The following is a 21,451-nucleotide window of genomic DNA, read 5'->3' as shown; positions in this document are numbered from 1 at the left end:
TCACGGTGCAAGTGGTCAAACAGGAATGAAGGCGAAAGAATTCAGTTTTTCTTTTTTATTGTCTTTGATTATGTCTAGGTGTACAAAAAGCATGCAAAAAATAGCTTCTTTATATATATTATTGGTACATATTTACATTGTGACAACCTCATTCCATATAGGGATGCGCCATGCTGCTGTTTTTATACGAGCGACGTGACACAGGCGAATGAGTACATTCAGAGAGATGCACGAGACAACACGAGACACTGAGACGGCAGGCACCTTCGACACACACACACCAGAGGACAGTCACATATAAGATACACGGCAGCGATCCGATCGCCTCTGTCTGAACATTATGTACAAACTCACTCTCCCACAGTCCTCCTGTGTGTATAGTTATGACCTGAAATCATGAGAAATTAATCTCGTCACTCACTTCCTGTGAGATTTTTTTCTTCTCAGTTTGAGCAAACCTCCGCCAAGGATGCACTATTTAATATTTGTATTTAATACGTATCAGATCTGCATCAAAATAGTGACAGACAGTTGTGCTGATTTTTGGAGAATATATTAAGTCTGTAAGTATTAGGGCTTGAATTGTTAGTCATACAGGTGACCACTAAGTTAAGGCCATTTCAGTGTATCATGTTCTGTAGTAGCTACCCACATTGGGCAACATTAAAGGGGACATATCATGAAAAACTTTAATTGCTTGTGCACATACATTTGTGTGATTCGAAAATAATGTGTTTTTTGCAACATTAAATCTTGTAAACATGTTCTAGTAGAAACCCCAAATGCAAGTATGAATCTGAAAATGAGCATGATATGTCCTCTTTAAGTTGAATTTAGCAGATCAGAGTTGATAAAATATGTGCAGACGCCAACTGCACGCTGCGTTCAAGAGTTATGACTGGTATGTTTAAAAAAAACTTTAAAAAAAAAGACACTTTTTAAGTAAAATTTTAGGGAGGAAGTGTTAAAAAAATATATAGGTTGAAATTGTGTTGCCTATATGGATTGATTGACACATCTTGGAGCTTTCTAAATGGCCATGTGGTAATGTAATCTGCACCAAAATCAGTTCTTCCTCAGTCTAATTTGTCTACCAAATGTAATTGAAATCAGTTTAGAAGCTGTGGATAAATGCTTAAAACTAACCCCAAAAAAAACCAACATAACCTTTACAGGGATGATAATTCATATAAAAAGACTATTAACTGTGGAATAGCTGGGTGGCATGAAGAGACTGTCCTATAGTTGGAGGGTTAAATGCTTCATCTTCTGGGGCAGCTAGTGAACATCCATCACCGTGTCCCTCGAGAAGATCTCGAACACAAAGCTGCTATTTCTAGAAGGTCCCTTGCCCCAGTTACACAACATTCACCATTCGGTTGTTACATGGATATGCACAACATGTTGTCGCTGCAGCTGTTGCGGCATATTGACACAGACAGGAGAATAAGTTACTAGAAAATGAAAACATATTTGAGTTTCATTTATAAAAAAAAAAAGAAAAATCTCAAAAACCAAGTAGCAATGCTGTGACATGCAGATTGATATCAAAAGCACAGGAGAGAACGTACCGATACACAGTCAATATGGTCTTTTACAGGTGAGCCCACACAGTTTTGTCCTTGATCATTAACTGTACAATGTTAAATGGCTGGCAGGTACCAGTAGCGTAATATCTAATCTCAATAACTTTAATATGCATCTGTGGAAAAGTGCAAATATTTAAATATGAGCAGTATTTTAGTTTTTTCAACAAGGTCAACTAAAATACAGATAAAAGGATGAGCGGCCCGCTCTGACAACAGGGGAATGCCAATAATGCACCAATGATAAACAACAATATTGCACCTCTGACACTGACAAATGTTTGTACAAACACACAAAGGTAAAGCTGGCAAACTTCTCATAAGAATGTTGCACCCGATTTGACTGTTATCAGCTCATTAAATAGGCGTTATCAGTCGCTATAAGCACCATAGATATGGATCAGTAGGGGCCTACTAAACCTACTACCTTGTAAAATTGAAAGTGAAACTTAAAAGCAACACGTTCTAAGATTTAAAACTTCTTACACCACGATTCACATTGGATGCAAACCTCGATATCCTGGGTGAAAGTCCTGTGTTTGTGACCCATCCATCGTCCACAGTGATCTACCATGTGAACAGATGATAAAACCTACTAGTGGGTGTAGTAGGCCCCTATTGACCCACATCTATGGGGCTTATAGCGACTGATAACGCCTATTTAATGCCCTGACAACAGTCTAATCGGCTGGTTTTTAAGCTATACACCATTTCATACTTTTTGGTTCAAACAGCCCTTCATTGAAGGTTACCCTGCAAACAGACCTCAGTGCATCCTTTCACTTCCTCGGCAGAGAGAAGGAACAGAAACAACAAAAAAATAGACCCTTAATTTCAAACTGCATATGCAACATTTCAGACATTTAGACATTACAATATTCATTTATCCTATACAAGTTTCCAACTCTTTTACTGACCAATTAAATAAAAAGATATAAAGCTTTACATTCCCCAACACCCACGATGATAAAGTTGACAATTTAATGTCAACAGCATCCATGGGTTTTATGCATAACATCCCTGCTTCTGTGAACATGAATCCTCAAACACAGAGCCTCAATAACAGCGTGTGAAATGCTTTTCCATTCAGATCCATCTCTGTTCTCTGCGCTTTGGTTTGCATCCCTCACTGGAGGATACTGAGGGCAAGATTAATGGAGGAAATGCAAAGCGCAGCACTCCCCGTTTCTAATCAGCCACACTGGCTACGCCACTGAAGTGGATGGGGAAGTGTTGTTGTTGTTGTTGTTGTTGACAGCCTAATCGTGACATTGAAATGCTCCCTTTCACTGCGGTTCAAGTGATCAGAGCACTCTGCCAGCCAAACACGATTTCTTTCACAGGGCGGTGACCCAGACCAGCAAAAAGAGCAGGGGAGAATCAAAATGGAGTTATATAAACATTTATCTGAGGCTGCGGAGGCAGAAATGTTCTCATTGATTTGAGTCGGCGGAGACAAAACAACCCACAGGTTTGCCCTTTTTTCTCCGCCAACCACCTTGAATGGCAAACAAATGACTCAGATCACAAAAAAAAATACAATTTTCTTTTTCATTCATCAACAACGTTTGTGATCTCACAGGGTTAGAATGTTAATTACCTAGCTCACCCAGCTCTACAAACATGCACGGCTACTTTGACCTTCAAAACGTCGGTCAAGTAAACTAGTTAGGGACCATAAGAAAGGGGCGCGGGGTTAAACAGGGGTGAAAGTAGGTCGGTACGGTCCGGTACTCCGTACCACTAAAAGATTCAGTGCCGGTACGCGGTATCAGGAAGAGGGGACAGCAGCTGCGCTACTCACGATCGCATTTCCAACAAGAAAACACATCTGCTAACATCAGGCCAAAATATAGTTAGTTACCTCCAAGGAGGTTATATTTTCGGTTCGGTTTGTCGGTTTGTTTATACACGCATTACGCATTTACACGCAGCTGGTGGTAGGAGGAGAACAATATCAAGCGAAATTTAACCCTGGGGTTAAATCTTACATTTAAATTTTTTAAATTGCACGACCCTTCCCGGCATTATTGATATTTTATTTGGACCCTACCCTTGACTTCTCAAGAATTTGAGGTGTTTTAATCTAATTTAAACCATTAATTCATTTTAATTTAAGCTAATTTATATAATGTCACTTATAAATATATTTTCGTATCTGTAAAATAGACATACTTATGGGATAATAGTTTTCACAATAGCCACCAATGCATACATTTTAAGTGACATTAACAATTTCCAAATTTTATTTATTAATTTATTTAATTAAAAAAAAGACTGACATTGTATTATAATCCAGGCCGACTATATATGAAGAAAGGGAAGGAGAAAATTACTTTTGGTAGGGATAACATTTAGTGTCATGGGAAAAATAAATCCCTGAAACAGTGAGAGGATTGTTGTAATGACCCACTGTGCACACCTGAACCATCGTTTGTAACTATTTGAATCCCTTTATTTTATCAATCTTTTGAGGTAATACTGAAATATAAATTTGGTGTATCAGAAAATAAAAAGACCCTTCTTTGCTCTTCCAAAAAAGTCAGACAACCGTTCTCTCAGCAAAAAGGAAACATCCATAACCCTCCTCCTTTTCTGACCTCCCCTCCCCCGTTAATAATTTGTGTACAGTCCCTTAGCCTGGATAACTCTGTACAAGTAGATTCAATTTCATCTGTAAGAGCACTCATTCATTTTTAAATTGGACAATACGATTATTCATGCCTTCAAATCAACTCTGCATCCAAGAATGTTGTATAATAATAAATTCTGATTCTTAAAGGGGATTATTTAAGGTATAGACAATCGGAGCAGGTCACAATCCTTTTTTTCCGTTTGTTCACACTCGCCATCAAACAACATACACTTCCAAATGCTCCAATTTATGGTGCAATTACTTCATATCTAATCAAACAGTACAGTATGATATGAAAGGAAAGAGACAGCATTAGAGAAAAGAATTAATCAGACAAACAAGAGAAGGAGAGGAAGCATGAAATGACTTCAAACACAGAAATAATTACACATTACGCAGCAACGGAAGTCACTTTGAAATGTGCCCGAGCAGAGCAAAGTCGCCGTCCTTTCTGTGTGATCGCCCCTTAACACAGCTGATTTCCTTTCCTTCCTGTCAGAGAAATTCAACCAGTCGGGCCTGAGGACCGTGAAGGCAGCACTGGAAGGACTGCATCACCACGCTGCAAAGTAAAAGCTACCGATGGCACAGATACAAGAACAAGGGCTGTGAGACGATAACGTTGATGACACCTCAAGACATCTATGTACAATATTAAAATGACTGATCACTGATCAGAAATAAAAAGCCCTGTAGTTCACTGAAGAGACAATATAGTGTCATTTACATGCTGAAGTCTGTGATGGTTATTCTCTTCGTCAGGCTGTGACAGGTGGCTAAAGACAGTCTGATGATCAGGCCTAACTATTCATCCATGCAGACGGGTGAAAAAAAAATTCTGACAGCTTTTTTCCCACGTTGCGGTGTAATGCCAGCTGACAGTCTTTCTTCCGCAACAATAATTTGAACTGTTAATGATCCAGAAATTCAGCAGAGTTCCTCTCATCGGTTCGCTGATGCCAGTCACAACAGCAAGTGGTTGAGCAGTTAAGACAACAACATTGTAGATCAGAATTAGTGCCCAGATATGGAGGACAGAACCTGCCAAAATCAAAAATAAATAAACAAATGAATGACTGGATAAATAAACATATGTCATTAAATGTAGCAAAAATAATATTAAAAAGTCATTAATTGATTGATCGAATGTGACATAAATTGATTTCTGTTTTAGTTTGATTTTTTATTTATTTATTTTTGTATTAATTCCCTTGTTTATTTGCTTCTGTTTTTTAATTTGATTTATTTATGTATTTATTTTTATTATTTTAATTTATTTATTCATTTTCCATTTATTTTTATTTATATATTCAAATAAATAAAACATAAAAGCAAAAATAAATAAATCTATATTATATTAATTAATATTAATTACAACAGAAGAGTAAATAAATAATGGAATTAATACAAAGATAAATAAACAAAGAAGCAAATTAAAACAGAAATATCAATTTATGTCACATTTATGGCTACATTTAGATTTGATATTATTTTTGCTACATTTAATAAAACACATTTTTTTTTCTTTTTCGAATCACTTATTTATTATTATTTTTTTTATATTGGCAGGTTCTGTCTTCTTCTCTGACCCAGAGACTCCACATTGGAGAAGAAAAATGGAGGGAATCGGGGTGAGAAAGGATACTCTGAGGCTGACAGGAAGCAAAAACGAAAGCAAGGTCGAGCATGGAAATCTGAATGTTAACGCAAGCGATACAGCGCATCTCTCTCTGGTGTATAGAGCGATACGCCTGTAGTGAGTCACTGATTTGAAGGAGATGTGTGGAGGGAGGGTTGAACGCACAGTGACATCGAGCAAAAGGACTTAAAGAGGACAGAGTTTAAGACAAAGCTCTGTTGACCGGAGCGTCGTTAAGACTCAAGAGCAGGTCTCGTCTTCATGCAGGTCCTCCAGCTCTCCTTCTCTGGGCCCGTCTCCTGTGCTGCTCTTTCTGGAAGAAGAAATAAAAGAGAGACACAGAGAGAGAGAGAGAGAGAGAGAGAGAGAGAGAGAGAGAGAGAGAGAGCGAGAGAGTGAGTGAGTGAGTGAGTGAGTGAGTGAGTGAGTGAGTGAGAGAGAGAGAGAGAGACAGAGAGAGAGAGAGAGAGAGAGAGTGAGAGTGAGAGAGAGAACAGTCAATATGAGCACTTCTAGAGATCTAAATGATTATACTATCAAGCTTGTGCTTTATCTCTCCAAATGCAGCAAAACCAGAGCAGCTTTTTCCCCATTTTACATGATGAATGTTAAAGCCACAATGTAACACAGCGTTAAATGACAGCAGCTGCAGGGAGATGAGGAAACTCTCTGAGATGACAGCTGGGGAAGGGTTAGGCTGCTCCATCACTTGTTATGATGGGGATAAGCGAAAGGCGAGGAGTCTAAGATGATGATGATGGGCGCGGCGGCGGCTGGTAAATGTTGGACAGACAGCGTGCCAGCGACTGCATTGTTACCTGAGCGAGGGGTGAAGTTTTAAAGAGGGCCGGAAGGGCCACGAATCCCTGCAGCAAAGTGGGAGAAAAGATGGAAAGGTCACAGGTGAAAAGGGCAAAGGTCACCTCAGGGGGGTGAAAGGCATGGTCGCTGGTGGTGATGACACACTTCACCTACATGTAAGCCACGAGGTTGTTGTTCAGGGCCTGTTTTAATATAATCCTCCCATTAATCTACAAGGTTTCTTATTCATGGTGACACTATGAGTTCATCTACAGACCAAACATCTCAGTTACACGCCACTGTGAGCTTTACATGTACAAAGCCATGTTTTTATCCATTATCCAGCAGGGGGCAGTGTTGTTTCAAACTCCCTACACGTCCTCTGGAAACACCTTCACCTCAGATGGCAGCTCTCTGGCTGCCAAGAGTGTAGCAGGGGAAACCTCGGCCTAGATAAGAGGAGAAATCATCTAATAAAACTCCTCACAACGGGAGATTAGAGGCTCCTCTGCATTCAGCGCTACAGTGGCCCATCTTCATGACAAAGTCTGCTTGACACAGAACACAGATTACAGTCCTGAGGGCACCCCGCGGTACAGCATGGAGCAGCTATAGATGCTACGATATGCCCTCGGCTGTACTGTGTATGCTGGAATTGCACGATAATAAGACGATTGGCCATTTCCCGTGGGACGCGTTCAATTCATGTAACAGAAAATCCAAGGTCAGACCGAGGCTCTGGTAGATCTGTATCATTCTCTGTCTCTCTCTCTACCCTTGAAAGCTGAAAGCAACACACACACAAAAAGAAACACTTATAAAAGCTGTAAGCTCCGCTTGCATACAATGAAAGAATGAATTATGGTGCTATGGCAACCCAAAGCAGGAGCTGCTGCTGCTGCTGCAGGAGTGAATGCTAGTTAACCTGATACAGCAGACAGAGGAGACAGGTGTGAGGCACCGGTCTATGTCAGAGTCTCACGCAATCTCTGCAGTATTTATCAGTAGGATGCATCTTATCTTCATGGATGAGATGTGCAGGTGTACAAAGGAAGATCAGTAAATGGATGAATGTGTGTGCTTACATGAGCAGGCTGCCGGGCGCGGACATGGACCTCTCCTCTCTCCTGCTCGGACACTCGAAGGGGTTACTGAAGGAGCGCTTCCTCAGCATGGCTCTCACCAAAATCTGAAACATTCACACACACACATAGACGGTTACAAAGACGTCGTGCAAAAGCTCTTCTGAGCCTGCGGTTCTGCACAGAGAATACAATAGATGGATTCATTGTGAGTCTGGCAGTCTGGGTTGAAGTAAACAAGAATATCTGAGTTCTTATGAGGAGATTGACGTGAGAAGTCAGTTTTGTGCCGTGAATCCAAAAAGTAACGCATGGAAAATGTTTTAATATCCTAAGAGGGAAACCTCCCAGTAAGCTCGGAGTGCATATAACAATTTGCACGCAGTGATGTGGTCAGGGCCGTGGATTTTAATAAGGTGATGGATGGTTTTGCACGGAAACTGGCGAGGAAGAAACACCTGCTTTAAAGTAAGACCATGGACTGTATATAAGAAGTGGACGTAGTCACTGTGAAGTCACTAATTGATTTGTGGACTGCCGTTTTGAAGCCTCGAGTTCAGCATTTTGGCCATCGCCATCTTGGTTGTTTGCAACCAGAAGTGACACGAGAGGAAGGATAAGACATTTTAAGGCGACCAAAATGTTACAATTATCTTTCATGAAGTGAAAACACACTGTGAAAGGGTTAAAGTTGTATGACCAAAACACGGACAACTCTCAGACTGGACAACGCTGTGGTAGCGACCTGTCAATCACAACGTAGCCCCGCCCTAAAGCATCCCCTGCTTTATGGTCTATTTGACTCTAAATGGGACCATCATTTACTAAATGAACATCATGCTGTGTTGAAGAAGACTTGCGAGAAGTAGGCTCATTTTCTCATAGACTTCTATACAATTGGACTTCTTTTTGCAACCAGAGGAGTCGCCCCCTGCTGGCTATTCGAAAGAATGCAAGTTTAAGGCACTTCAGCATTGGCTTCACTTTTCAGACCTAGAGGTTGCCCACTGGGTAAGACAGCTCATTCAGTTACTGTTTATATTTAACGAGTTGTACAACAGTTTATCAGACTCTATCATCAAAGCTTTGTTGATCATTTGATGTGCATTTAGTTAGTTTCAGTGTGGGGTTTTGTGGCAGCTGATAGACGTACTGTCGCAGACTGATGGATTTGGATGATCAAGTTTTGTTAAGTTTATAATGTTATATAGTAGATGAAGGTCAGCACGCCCCCAGTGTGGAGAAACCAGACCGGAGGACCGACATGGGAGCCACCCGACTCAGTTGTAAAAAAACAGAAGAGGTACGTTTCAGTTCAGTTCCCCGTCGGAAATTATTCGAAATACAGTGTACACTTAAACTTTTTTAAGTGGCTAAAATATGTTTTGCTGCCGGCCCCATCCACAGCAGTACATTGCTTTGCTCCCGTGTCTGTACTCCTGTCTGGTTCTCCAAACTGGGGGCGTGTCAGCCGTCATCTACTGTAGGTAATACACTGACTTTGGATAAGTACCTCATACAACCCCACTTCAAAACACCCGAACTATCCCTTTAAGGTTTATGTGAATAATTAGAGTTTTAACCTTACTGCTCTGTGAAATTGGGTTTAAATGGTGGTCAACCAAAATAAAAACTGGGCATCAACATGCTTATTTTTTTTTAGAGTTGAATAATGTTAAGAGGCAACCTTGTCCTTGAGAACAAGGCTGCCGTCTGAAAGGTAAAATGTTGCTGCGCTTTGTCACAATTATGGTTAACGGAGGACTGCAGCTACTCTTAGAGCTTCACCTCTCTTCGAAATGATGAGCGTAAATGTAGCAATTTGACACAAAAGTGCTCGGTGAATGGAGGACACTTACCACGGCAGAGAGGCTGGGAACAAACTTGACTGAGTTCTGGATGTCCTCCTCTGTCACCTCCACCGCGGAGCAGTGCTCCTCCTCCAGAGGCAAGGGGTCAGTGCCTCCCTGGGTCACCCACTGGTCCATCTAAACACACACACAGACACACATGACGACATGTCTACAACATACTGTGATCCACAGTCAGTAAAACTACATCTTAACAGGAAGTCTGGCTCTCCGTGTTCAACTGTGTCCATTGTTTCATGTTTTAAATATTCCAAAGTGTGACTGCAGTTTTTAATTCATGATTAAGCCCTGCACAGCATGCATATTTTTCATTATTATTGATTTATACATGAGCATTTTCTTCCAGCCAGCCAGGCCAACTGTTTTGATGAATGTTGTTATGCAACGGAAACCCAACTACAAAGACTTCAGAGTTGCTTGAGACAGATAATCCATCACAGTGACCAACCAGCCTCAGTTTATTTTTTGTCAAACTTTGATTTCTAAGAAAGGCTCAGTAATTTCCAGTCATCAACAAACGTTACTCAAACAAGACTACCATTTGTTGGGAACTATTTTCCATCGTAGATGTAGTGCTCTTGTGTAGAGTATTAGGGCCACATTGAGGGGGAAAAAAATCAGAGATTTCGAGAATAAAGTCATAATATTACGAGACAAAAGTCTTTACCATAACTTGAATTCAAAAATGTAAAGTGAGTAACAGGCTTTAAATATTAGACAGTAAATAATGTAAGCAAATACTGTACACATTGTAGCACAGGGGCTAAAACATGTGTTTGCTTTAAATTAAAGGTTCTCTATATGATATTAAGAGCATTAACATAGCAGCAAACAACTATTTGCTATGTAAAGATATAGAGGAATGTCAACCTGAGCAGAGAATGAAGTCCCTCTGTGTGTGTGTGTGTGTTGTAATTCGATATCTCTGTGCCGTGTTCAGAGCCATGTGGAGGCGATAGATATGCTCTGAATTCACAAATTGTTACATTACAACTTCTCTTTATCTCTTCTGGTGACATCAAAGGGTTTTAATAAGCTGCATTTTGCTTCTTTTGTCTAGTAAGAGACGTGTGTGTGTGTGTGTGTGTGTGTGTGTGTGTGTGTGTGTGTGTGTGTGTGTGTGTGAGCCTGTGTGTGTGCGCACAAGGTTATGCATGATGCTTAATTATCTCGTCTCCCATAAACACAAACAGTCTCTGGTGAGAAAATGACTCACTGACACACGATTAGATCGTGCCATGGAAACACGGTGGGGAGTGGGGAATGACATCTGTCCATGGCTGGTCCTGGACCCCCCCCCCCTCCCCGGTATTACTGACTCAGTGTTAACGCAGCCCTCCACAGGGACAAACAGGTTTCATCATGCCCTGGAGCAACACGGCATGACGAATGAACCCTACCTGTACGTACCACGGTGAGGTCAGAGCCCCCTGATGAGCCAATCGCAGGAGAGAACATCACAGTCGTGCTGTGTCTGAACATGAACGATGACGTCCTCGGTATGATCGTGCTCGAGGTGAGCTGCCTGTCATCCTGAACAAAATTGTGGCTAACCTCTCATTTATACGTCCGCTTAGTTACCTTGATCTCAGGGAGGGTGATCCTGCTGTCTGGGTTCTTGTCCAGCATCCGCAAGACCAGAGTCCGCAGCTCTTCACTGATATTTGGTCTGTACGAAACACAGAATAATGATTTGAGAACAGTTTTTTTTAGATTTGGAAATGATGAAAACATACACATCAAGGTTATCCATGGCCCTATTTTACTGTATATGAGGTTGTTTCATGCATGTTGAGCATCTTTAATCTTCTTAGTTACATAAAAAGACAGGCCCAGTGGTCATTAAAAACCTTGTTACCACTTCAAAGAAGCTCCATCTTCATGCAACCCCTGATCACAGTGGCTATGTCTATGAGTTGTGAGCATTTCACACCACCATTCCCCTCCCCGCCAGACAGAAAGTACACACAAGTTGTAAACTGTGTGAGAATACGTGTCACTTCCTATCACTCAGTATATACAGGTAAATGAGTGTATGCTCAACAGAGCATTGGACTGATTGACAGAGAGGATGATGGATTATTTTGGTGTCGATGTTCTTGTTACTCGCCTAACTCCTAAAGCGTAATGTAGATGTTGACGGAGAAAAATAATTGGCTTTTAAATTAACTGAAAACAATTAGGCAGCGATTCTCAACCAGGGTTGCTTGTACCCCTCGGGGGGGTACTTCTTCAATAGCTAGGAGATACGTGGGAAGATTGTGGAGTAGCTCAACTAATATGAAAAAACTAGAAATCATAATTTGAATTAAACCATGTTGCGATGGGATCACACCAGCTACAGTATGATGCCAAATCTGGTTTAGATTCCAGCATCCTTGCTCGGACCACATCCATCTTCGAACTCTGCCTTCATTTTGATCTCAACTACACACCTGTAAAGTTTTGTGACTGTATTTTACCTCATTATTAAGTCAGCTGTAACATCTGAACACTACACTACATGTTGTGATTGAAAACTACAGTAGTTAGCTAAAAGTAATGGATAAACAGTTCTACTTCAAATTGAACTAGTGTAAGTGAAGTCAATGCTGTAAAATAATTGAAACTGTGATATCAACAATAACACCATGTTTATGAAGATGCACTTTCAATGCTGCATTTCACTGACACTGATAAAATTAATTCAGGAAGCATAGAGGTCATTAGCGTCTCAGTAAAACAAGTTTATGTGAGCTCAGCAATTGATCACAATGACGGTGTCGACACTAAATGCACTACGCCTACACTATAACGGCCCTATCGGTGCTGACGACAAGGAGCTGCTAACTGTCATATGATTGGTGGAGTGTGGAGATGATTCTATTAGGTGATGCGATACTCCGTTGGAGAGGAGGGTGACTGTGACTGTGGGGAAAGCTCGTTCATTAACCGAGTCTCTCGAGCCCACTGGGGGAAGACACTTATCACTGATGATATGACACCATGTCCTTACACATGCTCCAACTGCCACTCATAGCCTCTTCACATGTGCTGTGTTTACACTTCATCAGTGCGTTCCCTCAGTCTATCACCACTGCCAGCCTCTTCCTGGCTTCCTATCTCTTGTTCTCTCTCTGTCTTTTCATCATTAGGAAGACTCCCATGTTAACGTGAAGATAGGCCCGTGTCTTATGTGTGTGTGTCCAGGCAACTGACGACCCCGTTTGCTTCTTCAATGCTTGTTTTGATCACATATAGGTGACATTTACTGTGTGCTGGTACTGGCTGTGTGCCAAGCTATTCATACTTTTGCTGGTGCAATTTGTAACTGAAGAAAATGTTCTTTTTGCGACTGAGATGCAGATGAGGAGATAGCAAACGGCGAAGAATATGATTACAGCTGTGGACTGGAAGTGGCTGGAACACATTGCTGCTGTCTCTTTTAATAAAGCGGAGGAGAGGGAAGGACTTACGTTTCTGGGAAATCCACAAGCTTGGTCCTTATCTTATTGTGCAAAGCCAATATGTACTCGTCAATAAACGGGCACTGCAGGGGGAGCAGAGGGAAGACAGTGAGAAAAACAAGGAAGGTACACTGAATTAGTACTGTGCAGGAGAAAATATGTATCCCTAAAGACAACTAAGACAAATAACAGAACTAATCTAGCATGTATTAAAATAAATGATGCCACTAGACAGCAGTCGTATCAAAAACTGATAGATAGTATTATCACTGAAGTGCCACTGGGTGCTGTTAACAAGCATATGAGTCTGTCAAATGAACACTTGTCCCAGCCTTCACTGCTACTCTTTGTGGACCAGATGACAGAGACAGAAAATGTGCACACTTGCCTTCCCGAAGACGAAACAGTAGAGAGTAACTCCCATGGCCCACACGTCCAGCGCCTTTAAGAAAGCACCAGTAGTGACATTAAATGCGACAAACAGACTGAAAAAAGTACATTTAAAAACACGCTGTAAGTGATCCAAACACCTACTTGCACAAACAAACACGGTGACCTCAATCAATGCAGACTGCCTGCAGTGATTTATGGGACATTTTAAGGTTATTTTTTGGGGGGACGTCCACCTACGTTGGAGATGGATGTGTGTTATCAGGTAACGGAGGCTCTGCAGCGATCCATCAGCCTCTTTGACCTCTCTCTCTCCCTGGATGAATATAATCCATTTCTATTCCTTGATAGATATGGAATTATAAAACTAGCCTTGTGAACCTGCGTAATCTATCACAATGCCCCAGACATTTGTTATCAGACACTGTGTTACGACTAACATGCTCTAATGACCTGATGTACTCCGGGGGAGTGTCAGATATTAAATATTCCCCCACTGATTTACACCAAAATCACAAATGTCGGACACAAAAGCGCCCTGGAGCATGGCTTGAACAAGTTCAAATCAGGAAGAATGTGAGACTAATCAGAGAAAAGGGGGACAATAGGAGTTCTTCAGGCACTTGAATGGCTCTGACATCCTTTTCTGTCTGCAATCAAAGAGATTCTATTCGAGGTCCTATTTCGTGGACATGTAAGGTCCTTCTTTGAGCAAATCCATCAGTCTGCCATTTGTGATAACCACTGGAGGAAGCAGCATGGCTTGTACCTTTACTGCTGGATAAGAATAGGATGTCAAGTGTTGAGACCTGGGTCTGGAGAGGGAGGGCTCTTGGCTGTTAATTGTTCATAAATCAGCAGGTAGGGTTGAGTCATGCAACACATTCTCACTCCTCGTCAAATACCGCCGCCTGGTCAGTGCCCCTCAGCATTGGAGAACAACTCAGAGGGTACCACTCTTGCGTTTTTGACGGACCAGGGACGGAATGTCAAATGCTCATTACATGCATAGCGTCCTTTCAAAACAAACTCCCGCTTTTACAGGAAGTTATGTTTAGGCAATACTACCACTTAGCTAGGATTAGGAAACGGTGGTGGTTGATGTTAACTTCACTGACGAGCGACTCATGTGTCTAACAGGACTGACGATACCGTCGAGTCATGTGACTAAAGACTGACGTGACAAAATAAGTCAACGAATACCGGTCTCCTGGTTGACAGTCTTGTGTTTGATTGGCCCATTCACCGCCCCTCCCGCCCGTCCTTAGCGGACGCTATTAACACTACGTCATTTGCTCCGACTGTTGAATAACGTCGCGGGTGGGTTCACATTGGAGTTAGTTGGAAGTCCGGTTCGTCACACTGTTGCTAAAGGGTTTCTGTGCGTCGATTTCCGAAGCGGAGGGGCGCTTACCAAAGGGCGGTATTTAAGTTCAACAGATCTCTCATACTGCAAAGATTATGGTGGAATTACGCCAATCATTTCAAAAAAATAATTAAAAAGGTACAGGAATAGGATTTAGCGACATTTAGTGGTGTGGTTGCAGATTGCAACCGACTGAGAACCCCTCCGCTCACTCCTCCCTTTCCAAAACTGCGGTAACGTGAGCCACCGAGTGCAAAACTGTGGTAACGCCGCTAGCGTTGCTCATAAGCCATCCTAACCATAATAACAACGAAGCTGGAGGCACCACGGTTTTGCACTCTGCAGCTCCCGTTACCGTTCACAGTTTCGCAAGCGTGTCAGAGAACTACGGTGGTCTTCAGGTTACGTGAAAACACTAAAGTCTCTCTCTGGAGCCAGTGTTTGGTTTGTCCGTTCTGGGCTACTGTTTTAACATGGCGGAGCAACATGACGAAACCATGAAGAGGACCCGCACCCCGAAATGTTACACACTGTTCCTTCAGGCTTTAAGTTTGATTGTTTTACATAATGTGGATTGACAGTAGCGGCATGTGGAAATCGATCCTATGGTTATGGAAGAGTGGTGGGTTATCCTCGACACACACGACTCATCATTGCTTGACTGTAAAAGTAGAAGCAGCATAAAGATGTGAGACATTCCCAAATAAATATCAAATCATGTAAAACCGATAGCTTTATTCCATTTCTTGACTCTGGTAATGGTGCCTTCCTCAGCTGTATTACTGGCTAATACCAGCTAACACACACAGAGGGGAAAAGACTGACAATGACAATTTGCTCCTTGGATTAGCAGGCCGGCGAAGGTCTGAAAGCTCATCTCCGTTTAATGGCTCTCATTTCAAATCATGAGGTTTTAGGCTCAGGCCGACACCTGCAGCCGCCGTAACTACAGGAATTCAAACTCAGGCATGCTCACTAAATGAAGGTGTGAATGTGGAGCTAACTCACTTTTCCACTGAAGCTCTTTCGCGCATCTGAAAGGGTCTCTGGTGCCATAAATGCAGGTGTGCCCGCTGTGCTGGACAGCAGAGCATCGTTGCCCTCAAACTGGTTGCTGACCCCAAAGTCTGCGATCTTCACGTGGCCATCGTCCCCCAGCAGCAAGTTAGACGGCTTGATGTCCCGATGGACGATCTTCTGGTAGTGCACTGAGGATAAGAGGAAGTCAATTGTCAGAACTGCCAGTGGTTCCCAACCTATTTTCCTTGAAGCCCCCCCTACTTGCATCTGAGAAAAGCTGAAATCATCACCGTTAAAAAATAAATTACAAATCCTGGAACAAAATAAGAATGATGTAAATACTGTGAACCAAAGTTCATCTAAGAGTGAAAGTTAAGTACATCTCTGAAGCCTTCACACTTAACAGCCAAAGCCCTGGACACTTCACTGACTGGATAAGTGTTCCTTCTTGTCTGAGGAGGTCTTATTAAAACACGAACCACTAGACTTATTAAAAGCCGAGATAATTAAACATCGTGAGCAGCACTAATAACACTCAAATTAAAAAACACACAACACTGTCAATGACCTACAGAATGACTAATGATATCTAGAATTTAGGCGAATTTCAATATTCAATTCAGTATTAAATAATTGAATATAAATAACATGAATGAGTTGTGAAAAATATATATAAATGGAACAATAATTTGTGAAATAATTTAAGATATTACTAAAACACACCATTATTATAAAATGTTATTTCATTATTCTTATATAGTTTTATAAGAGTTCATTTTAAATAATAAAAATTGAAATTAACTACGGACAATCATGCGATTAATCATGATTAAATATTTTAATTGACTTACAGCTGTAATTATTTCACAAATTGTTGGTTCATTCATATTCAATTCATTCATATGATCCCATAGTTTGTGAACAGCACAATTTTGGTTTGGAAATGCGTCCTTACTGTAAAACTATACAATATACTCCAATCCACATGCTGCATTTTTCAAGAGGGTCAGCAATAAAAGCCAAGTGGTTGGAGAGGAGAAAAGCTTTTCAATCAGCAGAACCATCTGGAAATGTAACCGAGCCTCGACTGTGAAGCATTCAAAAACATGTGACGTGCTTTTACATGTAATTCAGTTTTTTTCTTTTTAAAAAGTATGACTGGCATGTGGTTGTTTCTATGAGTCTCTGTAGCTTTTATTTTCAAGATGAAGCTCACAGATCAGAGAGAGGCAGCATTGATCTCTCATCATTAGGCTCATAGCCCGGTGAAATGGATCCACTGCAAATGAGGACACAGCTCTCACTGAACCGAGGCTCGATACTGATGAGGTGGACGGCGCAAATGTGCAGCCGGACCCCCGGGGACATGGGAATAGAGGGTCAAGAACACTGTGATCTTTTAGACGAAAAAGGAAAATGTTGAATGTCATGTAAGAGTAGGGAGAGATCATACTGTTGGAAAGACACAGTGGTCCAAATGTTTCTGCTTTGATAGTATCATAATGGGTACGATAAAGAGGGATATTTTTACGTCCCGGGCCTTGTTCTGCGTGAGATACTTACGGTACTCTATGCCCAGGATGATGTCTCTGAAGTATAACCTCGCCTGCTCTTCTGACAAAGGACTGTCTGCGGGCACTTCCATCACCGGGCTACAAATCCACACACACACACGGGTAGTGAAGAAAACAAACAGACAGACAGCGAGGCAGACAAATCCACAGATTATGTGTGTCAGTTGTTTCATCATTAGCACAGGGATTAGATTCCAAATGTCGAGACAAAACACAGATGTACGTATAAACAGACAAAACATCCTGATCAAACACCGCTGATACTCAGAATGTGTGATAAAGATCTCTGATCCCAAACCCAACAGCACCAAAAACAACTGAGTATCTGTCTGGATGAGTGTTCGGGACATAAATAAACCACTGTATTCTAAACGGTTAGAACAAGCTTTCATTATTCATATTCTGTGACAGTGTACCGCTGTTCCCCGGTTTAATTGTGCTTAAAAAAGGGAATTACATTTTTACTATCCCTCCAGGAGCTGCACTTTTATTCATATACATGAACACAAGGGATTCTTGTTTAAAGCAGAGATCAACCATGCTAAGCTGATACCATTAAGAACAGCATGAATTGAACAACCGCTCTCTGTTCCAACAATTCTGTTTTGTATGAGTTTGCTGATTGTAGAACATCCATCACAACCTCGTGTACTAAGGTATACGTATGCGGAACAGACTATTTCAACAGCGGTGCATTGCCAAAAGACTTTTTTCATCATCTCTTGATTGTGTTTTGAGTTTTTAATTACAACTCCATCCCAATTTAGAAATTATAAGCAGTATGTAAACATTTATTATATGATTATTATTACACAGCTGTGTTGAATACTTGATTCTGATTCGTCAATCATGGCATTCTGTGAACTGTAACTTCTCTATAACAGACCGTTGCTATGGGCGCAGCTCTGATGTCAGACTCTGGCGGACCCGTTTTTGTGTCAAAATATTGATTTCTTAAGTAAGTAGCCGTGTAATAAGCAGGATAATGTGCAGCTAGCTGGTCATTGTTGTGAAAGAATCCCCTTCAGGGCGTTGTGAGAGTGCAGCATCGCCCTGTCGGGGATTCTTTCACAACAATGACCGGCTCGCTGTACATTATCCCTTACTTAACACACACATTAAGCAGATATATAGACATTTTATGTCTCAATTTAAATGTCTAAAATTCCTGCTGTGTAGACAAGTAATACCATCTAACAATATTTAACAAAATAGCATTGAATATTTTAACATTTGCGTATAAGTGGTCGTGTCACAAACACAAACTTGAACTGGAGACATCAAAACAATTCTGAATTTCACTTAATGCTTAATGTTTGTTTTCTTTCTTTCTCTTTTGAACTTTTACAAAATCAAACATTTTTCTTGATGAATTATACGATATTTATCAGCGGATCACAATTTTACAATGTGTTGTAGTAAATGTAATAATTGTTTTTAATTAATACCCACGTATTGATTTTTTTATATAGTGCTTATAAATGCTAAATAGGAGGGATACATTAAAGTGTTATAATTTGTTTTAGGGCTGTCATAGTTAACACGATAATAACGTGTTAACGCAAATTCGTTTTAACGCCACTAATTTCCTTAACGCATTAACGCAAATTGCAGTTTATAGGTTGTAGTGGGCAAAATTTAAAGCTAGAGTGAAGATACTGGTATCATATAAAACTAGAAAAATCTAAAGAATCCATTAGTAGCAACCATGTCATACTAGCTTGTTATGAAGGACACTAAATAACGCTCCAAACGTACGCTAAATTTTGGCAAGGAAAAATTGTCATGGCCATTTTCAAAGGGGTCCCTTGACCTCTGACCTCAAGATATGTGAATGAAAATGGGTTCTATGGGTACCCACGAGTCTCCCCTTTACAGACATGCCCACTTTATGATAATCACATGCAGTTTGGGGCAAGTCATAGTCAAGTCAGCACACTGACACACTGACAGCTGTTGTTGCTTGTTGGGCTGCAGTTTGCCATGTTATGATTTGAGCAAGTTAACAAACAGAACAAAAGTATACATAACTAATTTATGCATATATGTGAAGTGATACCAGCTACCCCCTCCCACCTCCATTCTCTTAGAATAACAAAAGGTCTCAGATCATTAGATCATCACAATTCTTTTTTTCTTTTTGTGGTGTAGGCAGGAACAGCTTGTGCATCAGCATCAGGACGTGAAACATTTACACGGATTACTGCCACTGGTAATAACTGTGAAAACCTAAGAACATTATGAAACCCTTTGAAGCCGGGGATGGAACAAACACCCCGCACTGTGTCAGCTCAGAGTAATGAAGGAGAACACCGCAGAGAGGGAGGCAGGGACGGAGGGATGACGAAATGAGGAGGTGAAGGTAGAGGAGGATGAATTATATCTAAAATAAGGAACATGTTTTCTACTCACCCCTTACGCATCAGCTCAAACACTGTCAGAGAAAAGAGAATATGAACATGTAAGACCAATATTCATTCAGCTGACCACTGCTGCCACCGGGGCAACACCCCAGCGTCACATTACTATTATGAATGTGCCACATTAAAAGTTTGACACTAATACAGGCGCGCCCTAACTGGGACCTGGCACAGGTGATTTTTTTTGCATAATGAGCCCTGAGGTGGTGTGAAAGGAAGCAAGATCTGAATTATGAATAAGTTATATGAGCACTTGTTGGTGGCATATGTGCCGAGCGCCAAAGGCTGAGAGAGGCCGAAAAGTAGAGCGAAAGATTTGGACAAAGAAAATATGGTCTGCATACATACCCATGTGAAGGTTGTCCTCCGCCGGATCATCCAGCACCTGCAACATTAACATAATCACCATGAATGGAGGCTTTCCACTTGAAAAGCTCAAGGTGCATGTGGGTGTGAACTATATAAAAACTATATTTCTTGTCTGGATCATTTGAAATGCTGACGAAAAGCACTCAGGACCAAAACACTGCAGAATTCAAAAGACTTTTCTTCCTTACCCAAGGACTGAGCAGAGTTCTAAGAGGGGATTGTGATGCACTTGATGCTTTAAAAACTGCTTGGAAATTACCTTTTGGCCTTTTACTTTGTTCTTATATGAAAGCGGCTTGTAATTCCTAAGAGTTAGGACATTGCTGGGATCTGTTATTTAAAACACCGGCTTTGCAGGTTTATATGCAAATTCACAACAGGATTAACCTGCTACCGGGCCTCGGGGCAAAGTGAGCTTTTGGGAACCTTTTTAGCCCCAATTCCTCTGGCACTCTGCTCAGTGTGTAGAGCTCTTCTATTGAAGAACACTACCTGGCTTTAAAGCTAGATTTGGACACAAAACCCCTCCTAAAGACAGGGACTCAAGGTTAAAGGGGAACTCCACCTATTTTACACATCAAAGTGGGTTGACAGGTATTGGGGAGTACTAATGCATGTGTGGAAAAAAGTTGTACAAAGCCTTTTTGTGGCTCCAGAGGGATCTATGTGAAGTTTGATGAATTAATTAGATAATGAAAGTGTTGGTTGGAGATGAAGACTACGATGAAAAAAAATAATCTTGGGGGAGTGGAGTTAGAAAGAAGTGAGCTCCCTCTGTAGCCCGCTACTCATGTCTTCTGCTTGAGGCTACAACAGCCACGACTAGCAGAACCACGTATGTATAAAAATAACTGGATACAGCGTTGGAGCGGGGCCCCGATGATTCCTATGAAGAGACGGGTCTGATTTCAGCTGTAAACAGTAAACCAAGATGAGCTTTACTTGCTATTTCATGACTTGGTCAATAGTTATCTTGTGTAGGATTTGTGAGGACATTTGGAAGTTGATGATGGCAGTTCAAGCACACATATTAGGATATTGTGAATTTCTACCTCGCCTTCGGCAAAAAGGGCAGCCAAACCGGCAGCCTTGTTATGTCTGTATAACGTTACACTACGTTGTCTCTCATCCCTTCATCTACCGCTTTTTTCTTTCTCACCGCGGACGGCCAGCAGTTGCCGCACCTCGGAGTCTCGCCACACATCCACACACGTATCTCTCTGCTCTCAGAAGGAGGCGGGGTCATGCGTCA

At 41.3% G+C, this 21,451-nt stretch overlaps 1 protein-coding gene across 1 annotated transcript in view; it reads right to left on the bottom strand.

Moving 5' to 3' along the window:
• Positions 1–46: 46 nt before the first annotated feature.
• The window catches only part of camkk1a (calcium/calmodulin-dependent protein kinase kinase 1, alpha a), a 70,049-nt gene continuing 48,644 nt past the window's right edge, over positions 47–21,451 (bottom strand). The window contains exons 7-17 of the mRNA XM_074612142.1: positions 20,179–20,215; positions 19,823–19,844; positions 17,400–17,488; positions 15,825–16,024; positions 13,449–13,502; positions 13,070–13,143; positions 11,196–11,283; positions 9,603–9,731; positions 7,747–7,850; positions 6,679–6,726; positions 47–6,173 (exon numbers count right to left, since the gene is read on the bottom strand). Of these exons, the coding sequence (XP_074468243.1) occupies positions 6,101–6,173; positions 6,679–6,726; positions 7,747–7,850; positions 9,603–9,731; positions 11,196–11,283; positions 13,070–13,143; positions 13,449–13,502; positions 15,825–16,024; positions 17,400–17,488; positions 19,823–19,844; positions 20,179–20,215 (918 nt within the window). The 3' untranslated portion in view covers positions 47–6,100. The remainder of the gene's footprint in view (positions 6,174–6,678; positions 6,727–7,746; positions 7,851–9,602; positions 9,732–11,195; positions 11,284–13,069; positions 13,144–13,448; positions 13,503–15,824; positions 16,025–17,399; positions 17,489–19,822; positions 19,845–20,178; positions 20,216–21,451) is intronic.

The sequence above is a fragment of the Sebastes fasciatus genome, chromosome 16 (genome assembly GCF_043250625.1).
Source record: "Sebastes fasciatus isolate fSebFas1 chromosome 16, fSebFas1.pri, whole genome shotgun sequence".
NCBI classification, from domain to species: domain Eukaryota; kingdom Metazoa; phylum Chordata; class Actinopteri; order Perciformes; family Sebastidae; genus Sebastes; species Sebastes fasciatus.
The sequence above is the reverse complement of the archived record's forward strand: the minus strand, read 5'-3'. Positions and strand labels throughout refer to the sequence as shown.